Here is a 24163-nt window from a genome sequence, read left to right as displayed (position 1 = left end):
CCCTGTACAGAGGAACTCTCTGTCAGCATTAAGCTTGTGGAGGTGGCTCTACTCACTCCTGTGCCAGTGCTCCACCCCCAGCTCCAAAGTAAAGGGAAGAAGGGTGTTTATTATTTTGGTAAGGCATACTAGTATTTTGGTAAGATAAATAAGAGAAATCACACATTAAAAAAAAACAAAAATAATGTTAATAGTTATACAAACATTATTTGTTTTTTTAAACTTAATATTGCATTGTCTGGATTAGAGCTGGTCAAAACACAGAAACTATTTTTGTGAAAATATTTTGAAAACTTTACTGGTTTTTGTCAACTTTCCAAATTTTAACCAATTCAATTTTGGATGAATATTCAACCAGATACCATCTTTATTTCAAAGAAGGTTTTAATTGTTATCACTGGTTCTATATTCCTGCTCAACAGACTCTATCCACTTAATTAAATACTGTGTAACTTTTAGGTAGGTTCTTCCCCTTTGGAATAGATGTCTCTTTATGCAGAACTGAAGCTATTGAAGAAAATAACATCTTGTTTGTGTGTCTGAAAATTGTAAGCTACTCAGGCCTTACTTTTTTCTTCCACTGAAACTTGAAGTCCTTCCATTATTAAAACTTTCAAATGCAAATTAAAAGCACAACAGTTATATTTTTCTTAAAAACACAGGTATGAGTGTCATCTCCTATTTAAATACTTACCATCTCCATATCATGTAGTTTAGCTTTTAATTGCAGATTTTCCTTTTCCAGTTCATGTAATTTATCAGAACGGGCTCGGGTCCCCTCTAGTTGATCTTCCAACATTGTCTTTGTTTCCAACAATACTTGATTGTCTTCTTTTAACTCCTTCAAGAATTAAACAGAAATCAAAGTTTTCTCATTCATACTAAACCTGATTTCAGCATATCTAGTTTTTAAAATATCAATGTAAGAATACAAAATGGATTTTAATGGTAAAACCAAAAACTTGTTTTATACTATTTTCTAGGGCTGTTGATTAATTGCAGTTAACTCACGCAATTACCTCAAAAAAATTAATCGCTGAACCAACAAGAGGGGATGCCATTTTAGATTTGGTTTTGCTGAGTAGTGAGGACCTCATAGAAGAAATTGTTGTAGGGGACAACCTTGGTTCGAGTAATCATGAGCTAAATGGAAGGATAAACAAAAATAGATGTGTGACTAGGATTTTTGATTTCAAAAATTTAAAAAAATTAAGGAAATTAGGGAAGTGGATTGGACTGAAGAACTTGTGGATCTAAAGGCGGAGGAGGCCTGGATTTAAGGATGTAGAAACAGTCAGAAGCCTGCATCCAAAGAAAGGGGAAAAAACTCATAGGCAGGAGCTGTAGACCAAGCTGGATGAGCAAACACCTCAGAGAGGTGATTAAGAAAAAGCAGAAAGCCTACAAGGAGTGGAAGAGAGGAGGGATCAGCAAGGAAAGCTACCTTATTGAGGTCAGAACATGTAAGGATAAAGCCAAAAGCCATGTAGAGTTTGACCTTGCAAAGGGAATTAAAACCAATAGTAAAAGGTTCTATAGCCATATAAATAAGAAGAAAACAAAGCAAGGAGAAGTGGGACCGCTAAACACTGAGGATGGAGTGGAGGTTAAGGATAATTTAGGCATGGCCCAATATCTAAACAAATGCTTTGCTTCAGTCTTTAATGAGGCTAATGAGGAGCTTAAGGATAATGGTAGGATAACAAATGGGAATGAGGATATGGAGGTAGATATTACCACATCCGAGGTAGAAGCCAAACTCGACCAGCTTAATGGGACTAAATCGGGGGTTCCAGATAATCTTCAAGAATATTAAAGGAACTGGCACATGAAATTGCAAGCCCATTTGGAAGAATTTTTAATGAATCTGTAAACTCAGGGGTTGTACTGTATGACTGGAGAATTGCTAACATAGTTCCTATTTTCAGGAAAGGAAAAAAAAGTGATCTGGGTAACTACAGGCCTGTTAGTTTGACATCAGTAGTATGCAAGGTCTTGGGAAAAAAATTTAAGGAGAAAGTAGTTAAGGACATTGAGGTCAATGGTAATTGGGGCAAAATACAACATGGTTTTACAAAAGGTAGATCGTGCCAAACCAACCTGATCTCCTTCTTTGAGAAGGTAACAGATTTTTTAGACAAAGGAAACGCAGTGGATCTAATTTACCTCGATTTCAGTAAGGCATTTGATATGGTTCCACATGGGGAATTATTAGCTAAATTGGAAAAGATGGGAATCAATATGAAAATTGAAAGGTGGATAAAGAACTGGTTAAAGGGGAGACTGCAACTCATACTGAAAGGTGAACTGTCAGGCTGGAAGGAGGTTACTAGTGGAGTTCCTCAGGGATCGGTTTTGGGACCAATCTTGTTTAATCTTTTTATTACTGACCTTGGCACAAAAAGTGGGAATGTGCTAATGAAGTTTGCGGATGACACAAAGCTGGAAGGTATTGCCAATACAGAGAGGGACCGGGATATCCTACAGCAAGATCTGGATGACCTTGTAAACTGGAGTAATAGTAATAGGATGAAATTTAATAGTGAAAAGTGCAAGGTCATGCATTTAGGGATTAATAACAAGAATTTTTGTTATAAACTGGGGATGCATCAGTTAGAAGTAACAGAGGAGGAGAAGGACCTCAGAGTATTCGTTGATCACAGGATGACTATGAGCCACCAATGTGATATGGCTGTGAAAAAAGCTAATGTAGTCTTGGGATGCATCAGGCAAGGTATTTCCAGTAGAGATAAGGAGGTGTTAGTACCGTTATACAAGTCACTGGTGAGACCTCATCTGGAATATTGTGTGCAGTTCTGGTCTCCCATGTTTAAGGATGAATTCAAACTGGAACAGGTACAGAGAACGGCTACTAGGAGGAATGGAAAACCTGTGCTTGGCTTGTTTAGCCTAACCGAAAGAAGACTGAGGGGAGATATGATTGCTCTCTATAAATATATCAGAGGGATAAATACCAGGGAGGGAGAGGAATTATTTAAGCTCAGTACCAATGTGGACACAAGAACAAATGGATATAAACTGGCCATCAGGAAGTTTAGACTTGAAATTAGACAAAGGTTTCTAACCATCAGAGGAGTGAAGTTCTGGAATAGCCCTCCAAGGGGAGCAGTGGAGGCAAAAGACATATCTGGCTTCAAGACTAAGCTTGATAAGTTTATGGAAGGGATGGGTATGATGGGATAGCCTAATTTTGGCAATTAATTGATCTTTGACTATTAGCGGTAAATATGCACAATGGCCTGTGATGGGACACTAGATAGGGTGGGATCTGAGTTACTACAGAGAATTCTTTCCTGGGTGTCTAGCTGGTGAGTCTTGCTCACATGCTCAGGTTTAGCTGATCGCCATATTTGGGGTCAGGAAGGAATTTTCCTCCAGGGGAGATTGGCAGAGGCCCTGGGGGGTTTTCGCCTTCCTCTGCAGCGTGGGGCATGGGTCACTTGCTGGAGGATTCTCTGCACCTTGAAGTCCTTAAACCACAAGTTGAGGACTTCAATAGTTCAGACGGTCAGACTAGAAGATCATAATGGTCCCTTCTGACCTTAAAGTCTATGAGTCTATGACTTGTAGGCTCTAAAGTTGTACATTGTTTTATTTTTGAATGCAGGTTTTTTTGGTATATAATTCTACATTTGTAAGTTCAACTTTCATGATAAAGAGCTTGCACCATAGTACTTGTATTAGGTGAACTGAAAAATGTTATTTATTTTGTTTTTTACAGTGCAAATATTTGTAATCAAAAATAAATATAAGTGAGCATTGTATACTTTGTATTCTGTGTTGTAATTGAAATCATTATATTTGAAAATGAAGAAAATATCAAAAATATTTAAATAAATGGTATTCTATGATTGTTTAACAGCACGATTAATTGTGATTAAGTTTTCTAATCGTGTGATTAATCGCGATTATTTTTTTAATCGCTTGAGAGCCCTACTATTTTCATAAAAAATACATTTACAGCTGCATGTTACACAACAAAATGTACGAGTGCTAAAAGTAACATCTGAAATATTAAAATCAGACCTCTATTATGATTGGATTTTCCTTGTAGAACATTGGAAATTAAGCCACTCTAGCTTAAGCAATTGTTATTCCTGTTAACTGAGTTGCACATTCAAAATACCACCAATATTTCATTCAACTGCAAACCACCTCTTTGCTCAGTAAAACACCTCTCCCTCTGCTTTGTGCCACCATTTAATAAATTATTTTAATATCAAATAGATCCCTCAAGTATTTGAGTTGAAGGAATTAGAGATCAAAGCATTAAAGAGTACTTTCTAATAAAGCATAATTACTTGTGTACGCAAATATATCCATTTCGCCTAGACCCATAATTACATGTCTAATACTGTTGAAAATGCAATAGCATGCTTAAGGGGTCCCAACAGCTTCAACTGATGCATATGTACTAGTAGTTTTCATATCCTTTAATGGCATCTGACAAAAATATTAAGGAACGTACAAGAACTCAGTTTTACTCATGCAAACCAAGAATATCTTTTTCAAATGTCAGCACAAGCCAGCTGCTATCTTTTAAACTGATCACTGAACAAAAAAATCTTGACTCTTCATATTCCTTACTTCACAAATGTTAAAAATTATTTTTGGATATTATTTTAGGTGCATAAATGACTAGTTTATTAACTACTGTCTCTATTCGGGCATACATGGACTCTTGAAATGGTTTCAGAGTTTGCAGCCTATAAATAAAAAAGTTATAAAAAGAGAAACAAAAAGGTGGGGGGGTGGGTCGGCGGCGTTTGTTTGTTTGAAACCAGCATTTTAGGAACATGCAAATTCCATCTGTTTAGCTACTTGGCCACTTTGTTATTTTCAGTTCTGCCTTCATCAAGTCTTTCATCATAAGGTTCTTGAAATCATTTATATACTATGGGTGAAATTCATCCCTTTCAGATGGCCCACATATGAGAGTCCTCTGCACCCCATGGAAAACGTACTATGTGCTCTAGTATCTCACTTTCAAATGCTCACCTTCAGATTAATTTTCATGACCAATTTCTTCAAAATTTTGTTTCATTATCATCTGCATGATTTAAACTCTATGCTCTCATTTTTGTGTGGAAATTTTTAGTTTCTATGCTTTTTGTGCAATTTGAACATATTTGGGGAAAAATAGCTTCTTGTTAATTAAAATATTTTCTGCAATCTAATGTTAAATTTTATTTTGCCCTTAATTTATGTGCTTCTGCAACACTTATTTCTATCGTTCTCCAAATCAGTTTCTCTATATTTTTAAATAATTTAATTTTTTTCTAGAGAGACAAGGCGGGTGAGGTAATATCTTTTATTGGACCAACTTCTGTTAGTGAGGGAGACAAGCTTTTGAGCTTACATAGTGTTCTTCTTCAGGTCTGGGAAAATAAGGGAAGGTCTACACGCTGCTGTTGCACATCTGGTGAAGACACTCAAGCTTCTGGGAGAGAGCTCACCCATTGGCTTAACATCTCCACCTCCATGAGAGGCAGTAGCTATGTTGGCAGGAGAGGCTGTCACGCCGACATATTGCTGTCTACAGGGGGGATTAATGTCGGTATAACTACATCGCTCAGGGTGTGGATTTTTCACACTAGTGAGCTATGTAGTTATATCAAAGTACTAGAGTGACCAGACATCCCGATTTTATCGGGACTGTCCTGATATTTGCTTGTTTGTCCCGCGTCCTGACCGATGTTCGGTCGGGACACTGGACAAACAAGCAATTTTGCCCTCCACTCTGGCTCACAGGTGGAGCCCGGAGGGGCTCTCGCCCGTCCCCACCCTCTCCCTCCCCCATTGGATCCCTCTCCAAATCTCCGCCCCCTCACTGCCCCATTGGAACCCTCCCCAAATCCCTGCTCTGGCTCCACCTCTTCCCCAACCACACGGTATTCCTCCTCCCTTCCAGGATTGCACATGGGCCATGGCCAGGGCCGGGAGCGCAGTGCGGAGGCTGCTCCAGCCCTGCAGCCCCCGGGGCAACACAGAGCAGGCAGGGCCTGGGCGAGGGGCAGAGACATGTGTGGGAAGGACATGCTCCTGCTGGAAGGGGCCGGGCCCGGCTGCCTGGTTCACCCCCTGCCCGGGTGGGTCCCCGAGCTCCCCACGGCTGAAGAGGGACTGCCCGGGGCTGCGGGTCAAGTGTTCCAGGCGGGGCGGAGTGGAGCAGCCTCTGCTGTAGGGCAGGTGCGACGGAGCCCGGGAGCGGCTGGGCCGGGAGCTGCAGGAGGGGCCTGGAGCACGGCTCAGCTGCACAGCTCGGAGCCCAGGCTGGGCCTGGGAGCGAGGGGATAGGGGAGCTGGGGGTGTATCGGGGGTCGGAGCCGAGAGTTGGGTGGAGACAGGGCTGTGCCACTGCTGCCTGGCGGTAGGGGTGCTCCGACTTTTTTTTTTTTTTTTGCTCCCCCCCCGTGTCCCGATATTTTATCTTTGTCATCTGGTCACCCCACAAAGTACACATGTAGTGTAGAACAAGCCTAACTTAAAGTATCACTACTAAACATAGGGGTTGAACAGAATGTTTAACATAAGTAGTTAACACATATTTCAAGGACCATTCAAAGGTAAGTGGCCCGTTAACACCCCTTCAGTCATAGAGAAGGAAGGGAAGGGGGGGGGAAAAACAGCTGGAGGGGTTGTTAGTGGGTTACATATCATTGTAATAAGCCATAAATCTCTAGTGTCTCTAGTCAGTCCATGATTTTTAGTATCTAGCAAATTTAAGCTCCCAGGATCGTCTTTTGAAAGTGTTGTGCAGGCTTCCTTTCAAGATGAGGACTGAGAGCTCAGATATAGAGTGATCTCTCTGGGAAAAGTGTTCACTCACAGGTGATAGGGTGTTTTTGTGTTTGATCATTTTCCTGTGATTGTCTGGTTTCACCCACATAATTGTTATAGGGGCATATAGTGCACTGGATGAAGTACACCATGTATTGTGATAGACATGGATCTTGAAAGGTGGGGTCGGGGGTTATGATCATTGTAGCAGTGGAGATATGTCTGCAGGTTTTGCATCTGTTGTTTTGCAGGGTATGGTGCTGCTGCTTTGAGTTGGTGTGTCCTGGTCTGTGGGGAGCCTGCTTTTGATGATGAACTTGGAGAAGTTGGATGGTTGTTTGAAGGAGGGTTCAGCAAAGATTTCTTTCAGAATGGGGTGCCCATTGAGTATGGGTTGTAGTTTTTGAATGATACCCTATATGGGTTTCAGTGTAGGGTGGTAGGTGACAACTACGGATGTGCAGTCGGAGGGGGCATTATTTCTGTATTGAAGTAGGTTCTCTCAGGGTATTTGTTTAGTCCATTCCATGATGTAATCTACTTCTCTGGTGGAATGACCATGTTTGGTGAAGGCAAGCCTGGGAGCTTAAATTCACAACTTTGCTAGACATTAAATATCGTGGACTGAATAGAGACACAGGATTTATGGCTTATTACAACAATCTGTTACCCACTAACAACCCTCCCCAACTGATTTTTTCTCCACTCCTCCCTTCCTTTCTTCCCTATAACTAGAGGGGTGTTAACAGGCCACTTCACTTTGAACGGTTCCTTGAAATGTGTGTTTGCTATTTATGCTAAATAATCTGTTCAAATCTTGTATTTAGCAGTGACACTTTGGTCATATCTCCAGTTAAAATACTGCATTGGCGCTGCATTTGTAGTGCTTTAATGAAGACCCTCTATACCGACAGAAGAGAGTTCTCCCATTAGCATAGTTCATCCACTTCCTTGAGAGGCAGTAGCTACAGCACTGTCTACTCCGGGGGCGGGGGAGGGGTGGCTAGGTCGATATAACTATGTTGCTATGGGGTGCAAAAAATCCACACCTCTGAATGATATAGTTATACCAATATAGGTCTGTAGTGTAGTCCAGACCTTTGAGTTAGTTTCCCAGACCTGAAGAAGAGTTCTACGTAAGCTCGAAAGCTTGTCTCTCTCACCAATAGAAGTTGGTTCAATAAAAGATATTAACTCACTCGCCTTTTCTCCATAATACACTGGGATCAATATGGCTACAACAATACTTCACTGTTCTCTTACATTTGAACCTAACTATATTTCATTTTGGTACACCCTATAATTCATACACACAAAATCAAGAAGTCAATTCCAACTTTTCAGCAAAGATTTAATAGCAGAGTACAACAGTGAGGTCTCGTATTACTAAGATTTCTCTACATTTACAAATTATATTACAGAAGATTTGCAAATATACTATAAAGCATTACAAAATATCAAAACTAATCTATACTTTTCAATTAAATGAATAAATACATTTCTTTCCCCAAGGATTTAAAGTTTCACATCAACAATGCATCAAATCCTTCCACCTCCTTATCCACATCTCTTTGTTTCGCATTCCACCATGTGTGGCAAGGCACCTTCTCGGTCTCACCAGCCTCAGCTGCTTTTAGCCGTGGTGAGACAGGCTTGGGTAAAACAGTCCCTCTTGGTTGCACAGGGGAAGTCCGTTCCTTCTCTCCACCAGTCTTTTGTGCTTGTTTTTCTCCCTTATGGGAGGGAATGCAGCCTCCCCTCCTGGTGAGGCTCGCTGTCTCACAGCTCCTAACCTACTGGCAGCGTGACGACTTCTCTATCTCCTCCTCTTCTCCCAATACGGGAGGGTTTAAAAAGGTCTCAGGCAGTCCTTAGTTGGAATCAGCTGATCCTAATTAACCTCAGGTAATTCCCTCTCAGCTGATCCTAATTGATTCTCTGGTAACCCTTTCTCAACTGAACCTGATTGACCCTCCTCAGTTGATAGGGAGGAGGACCTTTTAACCTTCTGGGACTGTCTTCTACCCTCCCCCCCAAAGTCCATTCTACCAATGTGGAATCTGAATGCCTTCCAGAGCTACAAATAATTACAGGCGTGACTATCATTTGTAATGCTGAGTTCTTCTCCACTCTGCTCTCCTCAGGAGGAAAGATTGCATGTACACAGTATGTTTTAAAAAAATATTATTTTTGCTGTGCACAATCCCACTGTGCCTGAGGAATGGAGTTATTCAGGGCAGTTGAGGTCACAGAGAGCAAGGTGGTTCTTTACATGTTCCAGGCCTAGCATATTTAATATCTTGAAAACAAGGTCAGAGACCTTAAACTTGATGTGGTCTTCTGCAGGTAGTGAAATATGGGATGATACGCTCTCAGTAACTGGTGTTGCTGAGGAAGCTAGCTGCTGTATTCTGCACAAATGCTGTTTTTTCCAGGCTAATGCTTTTATATCCAGGTAAACAGTGTTGCTGTAATCAAAAGGTGAAGTGAAAAAGGCATGTACTAACAAGGTGAAATCATCATCTACAAATATTAAGTCTCCTCGCCAGATGAAAACAGAACAACATAGGAATTGCCATACCTTATCCGAACAGTTTTGTCCTGTTTTTGACAGTAGCCAGCCAGATGCTTCAGAAGAAAAAACAACAATTCCCCATAGAAGTCCTTTATGCAATAATCTGCTTATTGGGACTTTTTTTTTCTACTCTCATCAATTAGTAGCTATCTTATGTTTTTAAATATGGTTTTTATATTCTTCAAAAATGTTTTATCCTATCTAATGTAACTGTGAATGTTCCAGTCTATATGAATGTCTAGTCCTTTTCTGAATCCTTCTAAGGTCTTGGCTTCAATGATATCTGACTATGTGTTCCATAACTTAATTATGAACTGCATACAAATATATTTTCTTTCATCGGTTTCAAATTTGTTATCTTGCAATTTCATTGATTCCCTCATTTCTCTATGAAAGGAAAGAGTAAAGAGTAGTATCAGACTGACTTTCTCTATATCATACATTATTTTACATATTTCTGTCATGTGACTTTTTATTTGATCCCTTTCTAAATTTAGTGTTCCTAATTTTTCCCAAATTTCTCTTTATATGGAAGTATTTTCATGTTTCTAATAATCTTTATCATCTGTCTGTAAAACCCCTTCTATTTTCTGTTATATCATTTTTCAAGTTGAGTGACTAGACTTAACACAGCTTTCAAGGTAAGGATGTCCCATCAGGTTATATAATGTCATTATAAAAGTTACAGTATTTTATATCGTATGTTACACAGAATAACACTTTTTTTTTTGACTGCTGCTTCATAATGAAGACAGGACATTAGTGAAATATCAAAATGAAACCTAAATCTTTTTCCAGAGTTAGTTTTCAACTTAGCAACATAGTTCAAATTATTCCTTCCAATAAATATTACCTTGCATTTATTTAATGTGATCTGCCAATTTGTCTAGTTTTGTTAGGTTCCTCTGAAGTTCCAAACAGACTTTTCTGATTTTGACTACCCTTAATAATTTTGCACCCTGTGCAAATTTTGTGACATCCCCATTCACCTGCCATTTCCAGATAAAGGTCCTGGTCTTAGTAAAGGTATCCTTTACTGTTTGGGCATCCCACTGTTTGCCATGTAGAAAATTGATTATTTATTCTTAGTTTGGTTTCTTTTTTGTCTCTTACCAATTTCTAATCCATGATAGAATTTGAAATGTCTCTTCAATTCTATCTCTGTGTCTTTCCCCATGTTTTATGCATGAAATACCCTCCTAATCCTTGTTCACCAGGCCACCTTCTTTTCCTCATTCAGATCATTCCTGAAAACTTCCTTCCCCCATGATGCCCAAAAGAAGTGAATGAAAAATTAAACTTAAAATAAATTTCAAGCTAACTCCCTCCTCTGTGTTTCCCATGTCTTCTTTATGTTTGCTTATAGACCCTGATCCTGCAAGTAGGTCTGCATAGATGGACCCAGTCACTAACAGAGAGTCTTGCCGACTTCAAATGAAACTCCATGTGGGTGGATGTTTGAACACTCATCTTGAAAACGACCATTTATCAGACAAGATAGAATAATATATTGCAGTGCAAGAACCTATCAAACTGCTTTAAAGTCTTCATTTTTTTCACGTTGTCAAAATAAAAAAAAAAGAGAAAGCAATATCAACGGGCAATACGTTTTTTTTTTTTTTTTACTAAAAAAACAACAAATTGTATGTGATTAAGAATTGTTTTAAATATACCTCAACTCTAGCCTTGTAGAATACAATATCATGTAGCCTCTCTTTGTATCGGCTGACTTCACTTTCAAGCTTGTCAACTCGGATTGCCTTCTCACGGAGTGCATCTAACTCATCACGGTACACTCTGGCAGAGCGAGCATCCGAAAGCAAATTCATGTTCTAGAAAATAAAAAATTAAATTACATGATAGGTAATCTGTGAGATGATGCATTGTTCTTCTCTTTTTCTATTTTTTCACAAACCTAGATGGATTGCCTAGTTAGAATATATAGACATAATATATTTACACAAATTACATGTCTAGATTTTGTTTCCTATCTAACACTAACGCTCTTGAAAGGAGGTTCAGTGAGTTTCAACACACTGTTCTTTCAAGTAGAACAAAGAAAAAATACTTCAATGTGATTAAATTCCTACCCGAAAGATCCATATTATTTGTCATTTCTTACATGAGCAACTTGAAAATGCTTTAAAGCAAGTATGGAAACTCTGAATCTTCATGTGTCTTAATTCTCAATTCAAACCAAAACTGTGATGGGGTGTATAGGAAGGCCCCCCACCACCATCTGGCCCTGTCTGTCATGCATGATAGGGAGGTGACCTTTAAAAGGGAGGACCTGGCAGTCAATGGGGGGAAAGGAGCAAGATTGCCCTAAATAGCAGATAGTATGCTGCAGAGGGAACTACTAAGCAGGAGATCTTCACCACAACCCTGAAGAGAGTACAGTGGACTACCAGGGTAAGACAGACAGGCGGAGCCTGCCACAGAGATCCAGCCAGATCAATTTCCCCAAACCTGTTACATTAAGACTGGTACCACCCCACCCCCTTTTGCTGGGACCTCAGGGAGGGACTATCCCTGAAGGTGTGGGTATTGGTGACTTTCATTTCAATCCACCAGCTGGAGAGACTTAAGCAGGGGTGCCATTTCAGATTTTGGTGGTGGGGGGGGGGCGCAACTTTAACTGTGATTCAAGGGACTACTTAGGCAACTGGAAACTCTAATTTTTTGCAGATAATAACTTAGAAATTAGCTGACAGAAGCACTGTATCTAATTCCTATATAAAGAAAGCCACATTTTAAGTGTATATGTAAGATTAGAACAACCAGCAGATAATACAGCAAGATATTGCCAATCCCAAACCTCGAGGTATCAGTTTTGAAGCCTTGACACAGATATCAGATACACATGTATGGATGTTAGCAGCATGGATCTATAACCAACAAATTTTGGCAGCCAAATTTTACAAATTGTTCAGATTGGTTTGGGTTTATGTTAACTGATGGGTTTATACAAATAGTTACAATAAATACAAAGGATTAAGTTAGAAGAATGTTTCTAGTGTGTTGCTGTGGATTAGTAAGAGTAAACATCACCACAATGAAATTCACAGATGCTACTGAAGTTTATGAGATTCTGCCATACCCTCAGAAATATTAGAGTAAGTACAACAGGAGATAAGAATACTTACCAGCTGGAAAAGAAGGAGATACAGCAGACAGCTGCAAAATAGCTGCTTGAGAGCAGCAGTTGAGGGGCAGCAGCTCCTCAAAAGGTATTCTGGGGAAAGGTCCTAGAAAAGTGCTGGCTCTGTGGATGAGGGGAAAGCAGTGGATGTGTTATTCCTTGACTTTAGCAAAGCTTTTGATACGGTCTCCCATAGTATTCTTGCCAGCAAATTAAAAAAGTATGGGCTGGATGAATGGACTATAAGTGGATAGAAAGCTGGCTAGATCGTCAGGCTCAATGGGTAGTGATCAATGGCTCCATGTCTAGTTGGCAGCTGGTATCAAGCGGAGTGCCCCAAGGGTCGGTCCTGGGGCCGGTTTTGTTCAATATCTTCATTAATGACCTGGAGGATGGCGTGGATTACACCCTCAGCAAGTTTGCAGATGACACTAAACTGGGAGGAGTGGGAGATACGCTGGAGGGTAGGGATAGGATACAGAGGGTCCTAGACAGATTAGAGGATTGGGCCAAAAGAAATCTGATGAGGTTCAACAAGGACAAGTGCAGAGTCCTGCATTTAGGAAGAAAGAATCCCATGCACTGGTACAGACTAGGGTCCAAATGGCTAGGCAGCAGTTTTGCAGAAAAGGACCTAGGGGTTTCGGTGGACGAGAAGCTGGATATGAGTCAATAGTGTACCCTTGTTACCAAGAAGGCTAATGGCATTTTGGGCTGTAGAAGTAGGAGCATTTCCAGCAGATTGAGGGACATGATCATTCCCCTCTATTCGGCATGAGTGAGGCCTCATCTGGAATACTGTGTCCAGTTTTGGGCCCCATACTACAAGAAGGATGTGGAAAAATTGGAAAGAGTCCAGCGGAGGGCTACAAAAATGATTAGGGGGCTGGAGCACATGATTTATGAGGAGAGGCTGAGGGAACTGGGATTATTTAGTCTGCAGAAGAGAAGAATGAGGGGGGATTTGAAAGCTACTTTCAACTACCTGAAAGGGGGTTCCAAAGAGGATGGATCTAGACTATTCTCAGTGGTACCAGACGATAGAACAAGGAGTAATGGTCTCAAGTTGCAGTGGGGGAGGTTTAGGTTGGATATTAGGAAAAAAAATTTCACTAGGAGGGGGTGAAGCACAGAATGGGTTTAATCTGTTTTGTTCAAGAATAGGGTTCGGCCATCAAAACGGCAAGTCCTCAATTGTTTGCTGAACATCCAGCGCAATCCCTGAGTTCTAGAGCCAAGAAACCCTTCTCATAGTAATAGCTTAGGCCATCCCCCTGGCCAAAGTGACCGCCATATTGAGGTCAGATTGTCTGGCCATCTTTGCCACTAAGGAGCCCTCAGCAACAAACTCCTGAAATTCATCCCGGGAGGTCTCAGGCAACTGCTTCTCAAACTTAGCCATAACTAACCAATTAAGAAAGTCATATTTGGTCAGCAGGGTTTGCCGATTTGTAACCCTCAGCTGAAGGGACGACAGGGTGTAGATCTGCTCTCCCTACCCTGTATCAAGGGAGGGTCAAAAGTCTCCACACCATCCCGCATGCCGGAGTTGGTACTGAGCTGGTCTGAGCTCTTAGGAGAGGCAGAAGAGTCACTTCAGAACCCGGAACATCCCCAGTTGCTTTTATGCAACCTCTTTCTTGGTACTGACGACATAGAATTACTTCTGTGCCTTTCTGGAGGTGACCCAGCCCCAGAACTGAGGGAAGCCGCTCTCTCTCCAAGCCCAAGGGTGATATGCGGCCTGAGGAAGGACTCGGAACCTGAGGAAGGGCTCTGTAGCAGGTCAGGAATCATGGGCTGCTCAAGCAGGTCTGCTTCAGGCAAAGGTCCCGCGCCACCTGAGTCCTCTTCTTGAACAAATGACAGATCGAGCAGCATTCCTTCAGGTGGGCTTCACCAAGTCAAAGCAGGCACTGCATGTGGGGGTCAGTGTTGGGCATCGCCCCACACGAAGGGCACTGCTTGAACCCTGCTGAGGGCATCACCGGGCGGGGGGGGGGCACTACCACTAAAAATAACGCCATACTAACTCTAAACTAACTAACTACTAATGATCAACTATATACACAACAACTAGACTAGAAAATATAAGTTCACAAGGTTGTGAAGCAATAACCACACAGAGCTCCAACTCCAGCTGATGGGCTGTAGCAATGAATTGAGGGGATCTGTCAAGGCTGCTTCCCCACTCTGAACTTTAGGGTACAAATGTGGGAGCCTGCATGAAAACTTCTAAGCTTAACTACCAGCTTAGATCTGGTCCGCTGCCACCACTCCCAAAGTGCTAATTCCCTTCCCTGGGTAGCCTTGAGAGACTCTTCACCAATTCCCTGGTGAATACAGATCCAAACCCCTTGGATCTTAAAACAAGGAGAAATTAACCATTCCCCCTCCTACCTCCCACCAACTCCTGGTGGATCAAGATCCAACCCCCTTGGATCTAAAAACAAGGAAAAATCAATCAGGTTCTTAAAAAGAAGGCTTTTAATTAAAGAAAAAGGTAAAAATCATCTCTGTAAAATCAGGATGGAAAATAACTTTACAGGGTAATCGAACTTAAAGAGTCCAGAGGAATCCCCTCTAGCCTTAGGTTCAACGTTACAGCAAACAGAGATAAACACTCTAGCAAAAAGGTACATTTACAAGTTGAGAAAACAAAGATAAAAACTTGCCTTGCTGTTTACTTACAAGTTGGAAATATGAGAGACTCGTTCAGAAAGATTTGGAGAACCTGGATTGATGTCTGGTCCCTCTCAGTCCCAAGAACGAACAACCCCCAAAACAAAGAGCACAATCCAAAGCCTTCCCCCCACCAAGATTTGAAAGTATCTTGTCCCCTTATTAGTCCTTTGGGTCAGGTGTCAGTCAGGTTACCTGAGTTTCTTAACCCTTTACAGGTAAAAGGATTTTGGAGTCTCTGGCCAGGAGGGATTTTATAGTACTGTACACAGGAGGGCTGTTACCCTTCCCTTTATAGTTATGACAGGGTCGGAGTGGCACCGCCTTATACAGCCAGGGAGGGGCGACAGCCATGAGGCATGTGCACTGCCCCTCTGTGGGTACTAGGCAAAAGACTGGCTCCAGCGCATGAGGCGTGCACACACCTACTTGGAATACATATCTGCATTTACTCAAAGAAGAATCTCTCTACTGATCACAATAGGAGGACCAAAGCTTTTCCATTTACGATGATATCTATGAATGACCTGAAATATGGTTTTATATATAGGCGTACTGAAGAATAATTGAAAAATGCCTTTGCACCCGTTGTCTATTAACAGGCATACACAAAATAGAGAATTAAAAATGAAGGTTACTGGAGCTTTTCAAGATACGCTCTGTACATTCATATTTCTGGGGTATTCTGGTGGTACAACATAGATGTGAGACTTTTGCACAGACCATTCATACAAGACCCATTAATATATAATAAGTGATCATTTTTGCAATTAAGACAAATTGGATAAAATCAATCAATTAATAAGTTATAAAAGTTCATATATATAGGTGCAATATTAATGCAACAAAACAAAAACACAAACAGCTGTATAAGCTGAAAAATGAAAATAATACTGTTATTGAGGATGGTCAAATTCTTAAAGTTATGTTGACTTTGTATAACAAATGTCCAAGATACACACCTCCTGCTGCAGTCTCTTTAGTTCAGCCTCCATCTGTTCAAGTTCTTGTTTACAATCCAGCAGCTGCTCAGTTTTTTCCTCCCTTGAATAAACAAAAAATGTAATTAAAATAATATAGTATTATACCATTATACCACTGAATCAGTGTCTTAATTGCCAATATTTAAATTACTGACAGTAGCTGGGCAACAATAACTACTTCTTGATATTACTCAAACTTTTCTTTATTTAATCCATAATTTCATGGGAGTGCGAGTTATGCATTGCAAATCAAAAGCTACAGCAAATTAATGTATGTTATAGAGAACACAATTTTTGAGGAATAAAGTGTTACTAACTTGTTTCATAATGGCTGTTCTTCGAGATGTGTTACATATGTCCATTCCACCTCAGGTGTATGCGTACCCAGTGCACTCTTGGAGATTTTTCCATCAGTGGCACCCATCAGGGCACTACATGTGCCCACTGCTGCCTCGGACTGCTGTGTGATGGTATAAAGGGCAGAAATGCCCTCAATCCTCCACAGTTCCTTCTTACCAGACAGACTCCAATATAAAGGAAAAGGAGGGTGGGTCTTGGAATGGAGATGTGCAACACCTCCAAAAGAAAACACTGTTACTAACCTTCCATAACCGTTGTTCTTCAAAATGTGTTGCTAATGTCCATTTCATGTTAGGTGTGTGTGTGCCATGTGCACCATTGCTGCAGATTATTCCCTTAGCAGTATCTGTAGGGGCCGGTGCTAGCACCCCTGGAACCCTGCGCTTATGCGCCGGTATAAGGGGTGCCACTGGCCCCGCACCCTCTCAGTTCCTTCTTGCTGGTAACTCTGACAGAGGGGAAGGAGGACAGGTCATGGAATGGACATGAGCAACACATTTTGAAGAACAACCATTACAGAACATTAGTAACAGTTCTTTCTTCTTCAAATGCTTGCTCATATTGATTCCATGCTAGGTGACTTCCAAGCAGTATCCCTGGTGGTGGACTCAGAGTTCATGGACGTGTCGACTGGAACACTGTTCTCCCAAAAGTGGCATCATCACTGGTCTGCTGGGTGATGGCATAATGGGACGTGAAGATATGAATTCATGACCATGTCGTGGCCCTGCAGATGTCCTGGATTGGAATCTGCACGAGGAATGCTGCTGACAAAGCCTGGGCCCTTGTAGAATGGGCTGTAACAATGGCCGGAGGCGGAACTTTCGCCTGCTCGTAGCACATCCTGATGCTGGCGGTTATCCAGGCTGAGATCCTCTGGGATGATACCAGCAAATCTTTTATCCTGTCCACCACCGCTATAAAGAGCCATGTCGCCTTGCGGAAGGGTTTAGTCCGTTCGATATAGAAGGTTAGTGCCCGCCTAACATCTAAGGTATGCAGCTGACGTTCCTCGTCCGATCTGTGAGGCTACGGAAACAAGACAGGAAGAAAAATGTCTTGGTTGTTATGGAACTGTGACACCACCATTGGCAGGAAGGACTGGGGGAGAGGGGTCCAGAGACAGTAGGACCTTCTCCTTGAAGAACACCGTATAAGGGGGTTCTGAAGTTTAGGCTCTAATTTCGGAGACCCTTCTGGCCAATGTAACTGTCACTAGGAAGGCCACCTTCCATGAGAAGAGCAGCAGCAAACAAGATGCCAACAGCTCAAAGTGGGGGTCCTGTGAGCCTTGACAGTACCAGATTCAAGTCCCATGGGGGAATTGGGATACAAAACTGAGGGTAGAGTCTTTCCAAGGCGTTAAGGAACCTGACTGTTATCTCATGCAAGAAGACTGATTTACCTTGGACCAGAAGGTGGAAGGCCGAGATGGCCACCAGGTGGACCTGGATTGACGATAGGGTCAGATAATTCAGGTGTAGTGAATAGTCCAAGATGGACTAGACGACTGATATGGGGAAAGACGCCGATCAGAGGTCCAACAAGTGAAGTGCTTCCACTTGGCAAAATAGGTTTCCCTGGTAGAGGGTTTTCCCCTACCCAGTAAGACTTGCTGGACCCACTCCGAGCAGGCCCGTTCCCAAGGGTTCAACCATGCAGCATCCAAGCCATCAGATGTGGGGACGCAAGGTTTGGGTGAAGCAACCAACCTTGGTTCTGCGAGATCAAGTCCGGGTGTAGCGGGAGCTGTAGTGGGGCTGCTACCAAAAAGTCCAGAAGCGTGCCGAACCAATCAAGATAACCCTCGCCTTGTCCTTTTTGTGATCTTTAAGAGGACCCTGTGGACCAAGGGTGTTGGGTAGGAAGGCGTATAGCAGTCCCCCAGCCCACAAGAGCAGGAAGGCATCAGACAGGGAGCCCTGACTGAGACCGCACATGGAGAAAAATTGCAGGCATCTCCTGTTCTGTCTGGAAGGGAACAGCTCCACCAGGGGAGTCCCCCATCTCTGGAAGATGGAGTTGACAACCAACGGGTGCAGGGACCACTCATAGTGAGAGGAGAAGGACCTGCTGAGGAGATCCACCAGTGCATTCCGTGTCCCCGGGAGGTGTGACACCTTGAGGTGAACGGCGTGTTCCACACAGAAGTCTCACAATCAAAGAGCCTCCTGACACAGGGCTGAAGAGCGAGCTCATCTTTGTTTGTTGATGTAGAACATCTTGGCCATACTGTTTGTCAAGATCTGTATCACTCTGCCTGATAGGTAGGGAAGGAACACCTAGCAGGCCAAGCATATCACCCTGACATTTATGTGAAGGGAAAGATCCTCCTGGGACCAGAGGCCCTGAGTACAGAGACTGCCGAGGTGGGCTCCCCACCTGAGGTCTGAAGCGTCTGAGACCAATGTCACCAACAGGAATCGGGCAGTGAAGGGGACTTCGTTCATCACCATCCGCGGTTCTGTCCAGCAAGTCAGTGATGCCAGAACATTCGATGGAATTGTGAGAACCAAGTCCAAGTGGTGTCTGCTGGGGGAGTAAACTGATGCCAGCCACATCTACAGAGGCCCGAGATGCAGCCATGCATACTGCACCACATAAGTACATGCTGCCATGTGGCCCAGCAGCTTGAGGCAGACCCACGCGGTCGTGAACAGATGGCCTTGATGTGGGCAATGACTTCTGACATCGCTTGTGTCAAGGCTGTATCCCCACTTTGAACTTTAGGGTACAAGTGTGGGGGCCTGCATGAAGACTTCTAAGCTTAACTACCAGCTTAGTTCTGGTCCGCTCCCACCATTCTCAAAAACTAATTCCCTTCCCTGGGTAGCCTTGAGAAACCTTTCACCAATTCCCTGGTGAATACAGATCCAAACCCCTTGGATCTTAAAACAAGGAGAAATTAACCATTCCCCTCCTTCCTCCCACCAACTCCTGGTGAATACAGATCCAACCCCCTTGGATCTAAAACAAGGAAAAATCAATCAGGTTCTTAAAAAGAAGGCTTTTAATTAAAGAAAAAGGTAAAAATCATCTCTGTAAAATCAGTATGGAAAATAACTTTACAGGGTAATCAAACTTAAAGAGCTCAGAGGACCTCCCTCTAGCCTCAGGTTCAAAGTATAGCAAACAAAGATAAACACTCTAGTAAAAGGTACATTTACAAGTTGAGAAAACAAAGTAAAACTAAGACGCCTTGCCTGGCTTTTTACTTACAAGTTTGAAATATGAGAGACTTGTGTAGAAAGATGGGGAGAACCTGGATTGATGTCTGATCCCTCTCAGTTCCAAGAGCGAACGAACTCCCAAACAAAGAGCACAAACAAAAGCCCTTCCCCCCCCCGCAAGATTTGAAAGTATCTTGTCCCCTTATTGGTCCTTTGGGTCAGGTGTCAGCCAGGTTACCCGAGCTTCTTAACCCTTTACAGGTAAAAGGATTTTGGAGTCTCTGGCCAGGAGGGATTTTATAGTACTGTACACAGGACAGCTGTTACCCTTCCCTTTACAGTTATGATGGCTTGGAACCAGGTCTCCGGCAAATAGGCTCTGGCCTGAGTAGAGTTGAGCGCCGTTCCTATAAACTCTCTTTTCTGAACTGGGATCAGAGTTAATTTCTGCTTGTTCATAAGCAGACCCAGCTCTCGATGGGTGGCCTGTACTATGCTAACGCTGTAATGCACCTGAGCTCGTGAACTGCCTTTGACTAGCCAGTTGTAAAGAAATGGATAGATCTGCACGCCTCGACGTCTCAGGTAAACTGCCACCACTGCCATGTACTTTGTGAAAACCACTGGGGTTGACAAGAGACCGAAGGGGAGTGCAGTGAATTGATAGTGGCTCAGTATCACCATGAACTGGAGGAATCTCCTGTGCCCACAGAAGATTGAGATGTGGAAATAAGCATGTTTTAAATTGAGGGTGGCATACCAGTCTCCCGGATCCAGGGTGGGAATGATGGAGGCCAGAGAGACCATGCAGACCTTCAACTTTTTGAGATATTTATTGAGTCGACGCAGGTCTAGGATGGGCCTGATGCCCCCTTTGGTCTTTGGGATTAGGAAATATCGGGAGTAAAAACCCCTTCCTCCTCAGATCTCGAGGAACTTCCTCTATGGCCCCCCCAAAGCAGGAGGGCTTCCACCTCCTGGACAAGGAGCTGCTTGTGAGAAGGGTCGCTGAAGAGGGATGGGACTGGGAGGTGTGATGGGGAGGATGGATGAAAACTGCCACAGTGTTGAGCACCGAATGGTCCAAGGTTATTTGTTACCATGCAGTACGGAAAGGAAACAAGTGGTCCAAAACCAAAAGAGGGCATGGATCCTGGGTCAAGTCTGATATGCCGTTCTCGGGCACACTCTGAAAAGGCCTGCCTTGAGCGACCACGGTATCTTCCTGAGCCCAACTGGGGAACCAAAGACAACTGAGTGGGCTATCAGTGCTTATATCCTCTCCCTTTTTTTCTTATAGGGCTTGTGTCTGGGATGACCTGAGAACCGGGGAGGCAGCTGCAGCCGGCGTGTCTTCTGGAGGCCAAAGCCGTGTACAGGCCCAAAAAGTGCGGAGTGGCCCTAAAGTCCTTCAGGCCATGCAGCTTAGTGTCCGTCTGCTCCAAGAAAAAGGGGAGGTCTTGGACCGACTGCTGCACCTTGTGAGAGACCCGATGACTGCAGCCACAAACTGTGACACATAAGACACCGCCCATGCCATTGACCCTGGCTGCCGAATCTAAGGCAGCCTGAAGTGAGGCTCTGGCCACTGATTTGCCTTCCTCCAGGATGGCCAAGAATTCCTGGCTTGACTCCCGAGGCAGGGAGTCTTTAAACTCCCCTGCAATGCCTGCGGGTTGGAGAAACAAAGTTGTAGGCTAGCTGTCGAATACACCTTTCTACTAAACAAATCGAGCCTCTCTGCAGCCTTACTTTTAGGGGTCACACTCGCTTGTCCCTGTCTATCCCGCTCATTTGCAGCCGAAACCATCAGGGACCCAGTGGAGGGTGAGAATACATGTATTCAAACACCTTGACCAGGACATAATATTTCTTCTCTGCCCTTTTCGAGGTTGTGGGCAGGGAACATTGGGTCTGCCACAGTGCCCTAACCAGTTTCAGCACCCCTTCATTTACTGGTAGGGCCACTTGCAGGAGGCCACTGCAGTCAAAATGTCAAACAGGCTGTCCGCGGGTTCCTTGAGCTCCTCTACCTCTAGCTTCAAGTTTGCGGTGACTCTCTTGAGGAGTTCCTGGTTAGCCCTGAAGTCATCCAATGACAATAGGTTGGCAGGCCCCGTGACTGCCTCGTCTGGGGATGATAAGGAAGAGGCCACCACCGTAGGAAGGGCTGGTTCCTCCTCCAAAGCCGAGGCTGCCTCCTCTGGGACTGCTGGGGTCTCGGTACTGGGATCGGAGTCCAAATTGGGGTCAGGGTTCACCTCTCGGAGACCACCAAGAATGACAGTGAGGAGTAAGGTCCCGGCATCGGAGGGAAGCCCTATGGGTTCCAATATTGCCAGTGTACTCGCCACTGCTCCAGTGGCCAAGCATCCACAGATTGTCCTGCATCAAAATCCAGCATGTAATGCTGATGCCGGTGCCTCCTCAGGGGAGGGATGGATTTGTCCCCAGACTCCAACAAGGATTCCTCTATCGGAGATCATGGTGGAGCCATTGCCATGTCCCCCTATCAGCTGTGATGGGGAGCTGGGGAACAACACTGGGTCGGAGGCCAGTGCCGTGAAGCCAGTGACTGGGAAGCTGGTGATTGGTGCCACGAAGGTGGAGATCAATGTTGCGAAGCAGGAGACTTGCGTCACGTTGGAGACCACTAAGGTGGGCCCACGGAGGGTTTCCCTCTGGAGGGGGCCATCTTCGATGCTTCCGAGGGAGTCACTAAGGTTCTTGGGGCATAAGCATCAATGGAAGAGACATTAAGTGCCTTGCCGCCTGGAAAGTCTCTGGTGTTGATGGGGCTTGTAGATGGAGGATGCCCTGATCGCTCCCAGGAATCGGTGGTGGATCCCGGACTGGGCTCAGTGCCCTAGTGGTGTTGCCGTTTCCAACCATGGCTCTGGAGAGGACGAGTGGCTCAGCGCGGTTCTCACCTCATCAACCGTCCCCCGCCTATCCCTCTGTGGCACTGGGGAGCGCCCTTTTTGGCACGCTGTTTTTTGTGCCTCTTCCTTGGCACAGGGGATGGACAGCAGTGTCAGGAAGGGCACAGTGCCGGGGGAGCACTCCGCACTGAGGCCGATATGCTCGGCACCAAATTGGAGTGGCACAGTTCCAAGGCCGGTCTAAGTGCCGCTTCCATTAACAGGGCCTTCAAACAAATGTCCTGTCCTTAAGTGTGTGACCTGAAGCTCTTTCAGATCTTGTACCTGTCCTTGATGTGAGCTTCCCTAAGGCACTTTAAGCAGCTCATATGCAGGTCGCTTGCTGGCATGGCAGGCAGTGCTATAGGTAACTACTAACACTGAACTATATACAAAGAACAAGGACGCTTGCAATCGCAAGAGACGTTCCAGCAACCATCACGAGCAGTAAGAAAGAACTGAGAGGACACAAGGCCAGCGGCGCCCTTTATACAAGCACATAAGTGTGGGACTCCACAAGGGGCTAGGACCGGCCCCTACAGATACCGCTAAGGGAAAAATCTCCAGCAACAGTGCACATGGCATGCACACACCAAACATGGAATCAATACGAGCAAGCACCCGAAGTAGAATCTAAGAGGTGGTTGCGGCCAGAAATGCTTCCTGGAAGCCAGGGATGTATACAGGCCCAGGGAGTGCCAAGTGGCCCTCAAATCCTTGAGGCCATGCAGCCTGGCGTCTGTCTGTTCAGATAACAATGCATTTCCCTCAAAGAGGTGGTCATGGACAGACTGTTGAACCTCTTGGGAGAGGCCCAACAATTGCAACCACAAACAACACTTCATTGCCACTATCGCCACTGGTCTGGCTGCTGAATCAGCCACATCTAGGGCTGCCTGGAGGGAGGCTCTGGACCCAGTTTTACCCTCCTCCAGGATGGCCCAGAACTCCTGCCTCGACTCTTGTGGCAGGGAGTCTTACATTGGGCCACCGAGTCCCACAAATTAAAATCATATTTCCCCAACAAGGCCTATTGGTTTAATATGCAGAGTTGGAGGCTGCCTCTTGAATAAACTTTCCTCCCGAATAAGTCCAGTCGTTTAGCCTCCTTATTTTTCATGATGGCACTGGGTTGGCCTTGCCTGTCCCTCTCATTTGCAGCTGACACCATCAGGGATCCAGGAAGTGAGTGGGAATATAAGTACTCAAACCCTGACGCCCGACGTGCTTTTTCTTCACTGTTTTTGACAAGGGAGGATAGGGTCAGCCTAAAGGTCTTAACTGGACCCAACACTGCTTTGTTGGGAAGGGCCTTCCTAGAGGAGGTAGCAGTGGCCAAAATGTCCACTAGGCTATGATTAGACTCTTTCATGTTTCTTGTGCCTCCTCCTAGTCACTGGAGAAGGCAAGTGGTGCCAGGCAGTGCATGATGCCAGAGGTGCACTTCACACTGAAATTGAAGTACTTGGCGTAGAGCCTTCAGTCAATGTCTCTGTCTTTTTAAATCCTTGGCCTGAAGCCCCTACAGA

The 24163-nt window shown here is 44.0% G+C and overlaps 1 protein-coding gene across 2 annotated transcripts in view; it reads right to left on the bottom strand.

The window, feature by feature from the left end:
- Nucleotides 1–24163, bottom strand: part of CCDC88A (coiled-coil domain containing 88A) — a gene marked incomplete in the record, with an annotated part of 358950 nt that overhangs the window by 158246 nt on the left and 176541 nt on the right. For both annotated transcript variants that reach the window (XM_034764306.1, XM_034764307.1), the window contains 3 exon segments: nucleotides 695–841; nucleotides 11050–11208; nucleotides 16163–16244. In XM_034764306.1, coding sequence (XP_034620197.1) covers nucleotides 695–841; nucleotides 11050–11208; nucleotides 16163–16244 — 388 coding nt within the window.

Source organism: Trachemys scripta, chromosome 3 (genome assembly GCF_013100865.1).
Source record: "Trachemys scripta elegans isolate TJP31775 chromosome 3, CAS_Tse_1.0, whole genome shotgun sequence".
NCBI lineage: Eukaryota > Metazoa > Chordata > Testudines > Emydidae > Trachemys > Trachemys scripta.
Note: the sequence above shows the minus strand (reverse complement) of the source record. Positions and strands in the feature narration are given on the sequence as shown.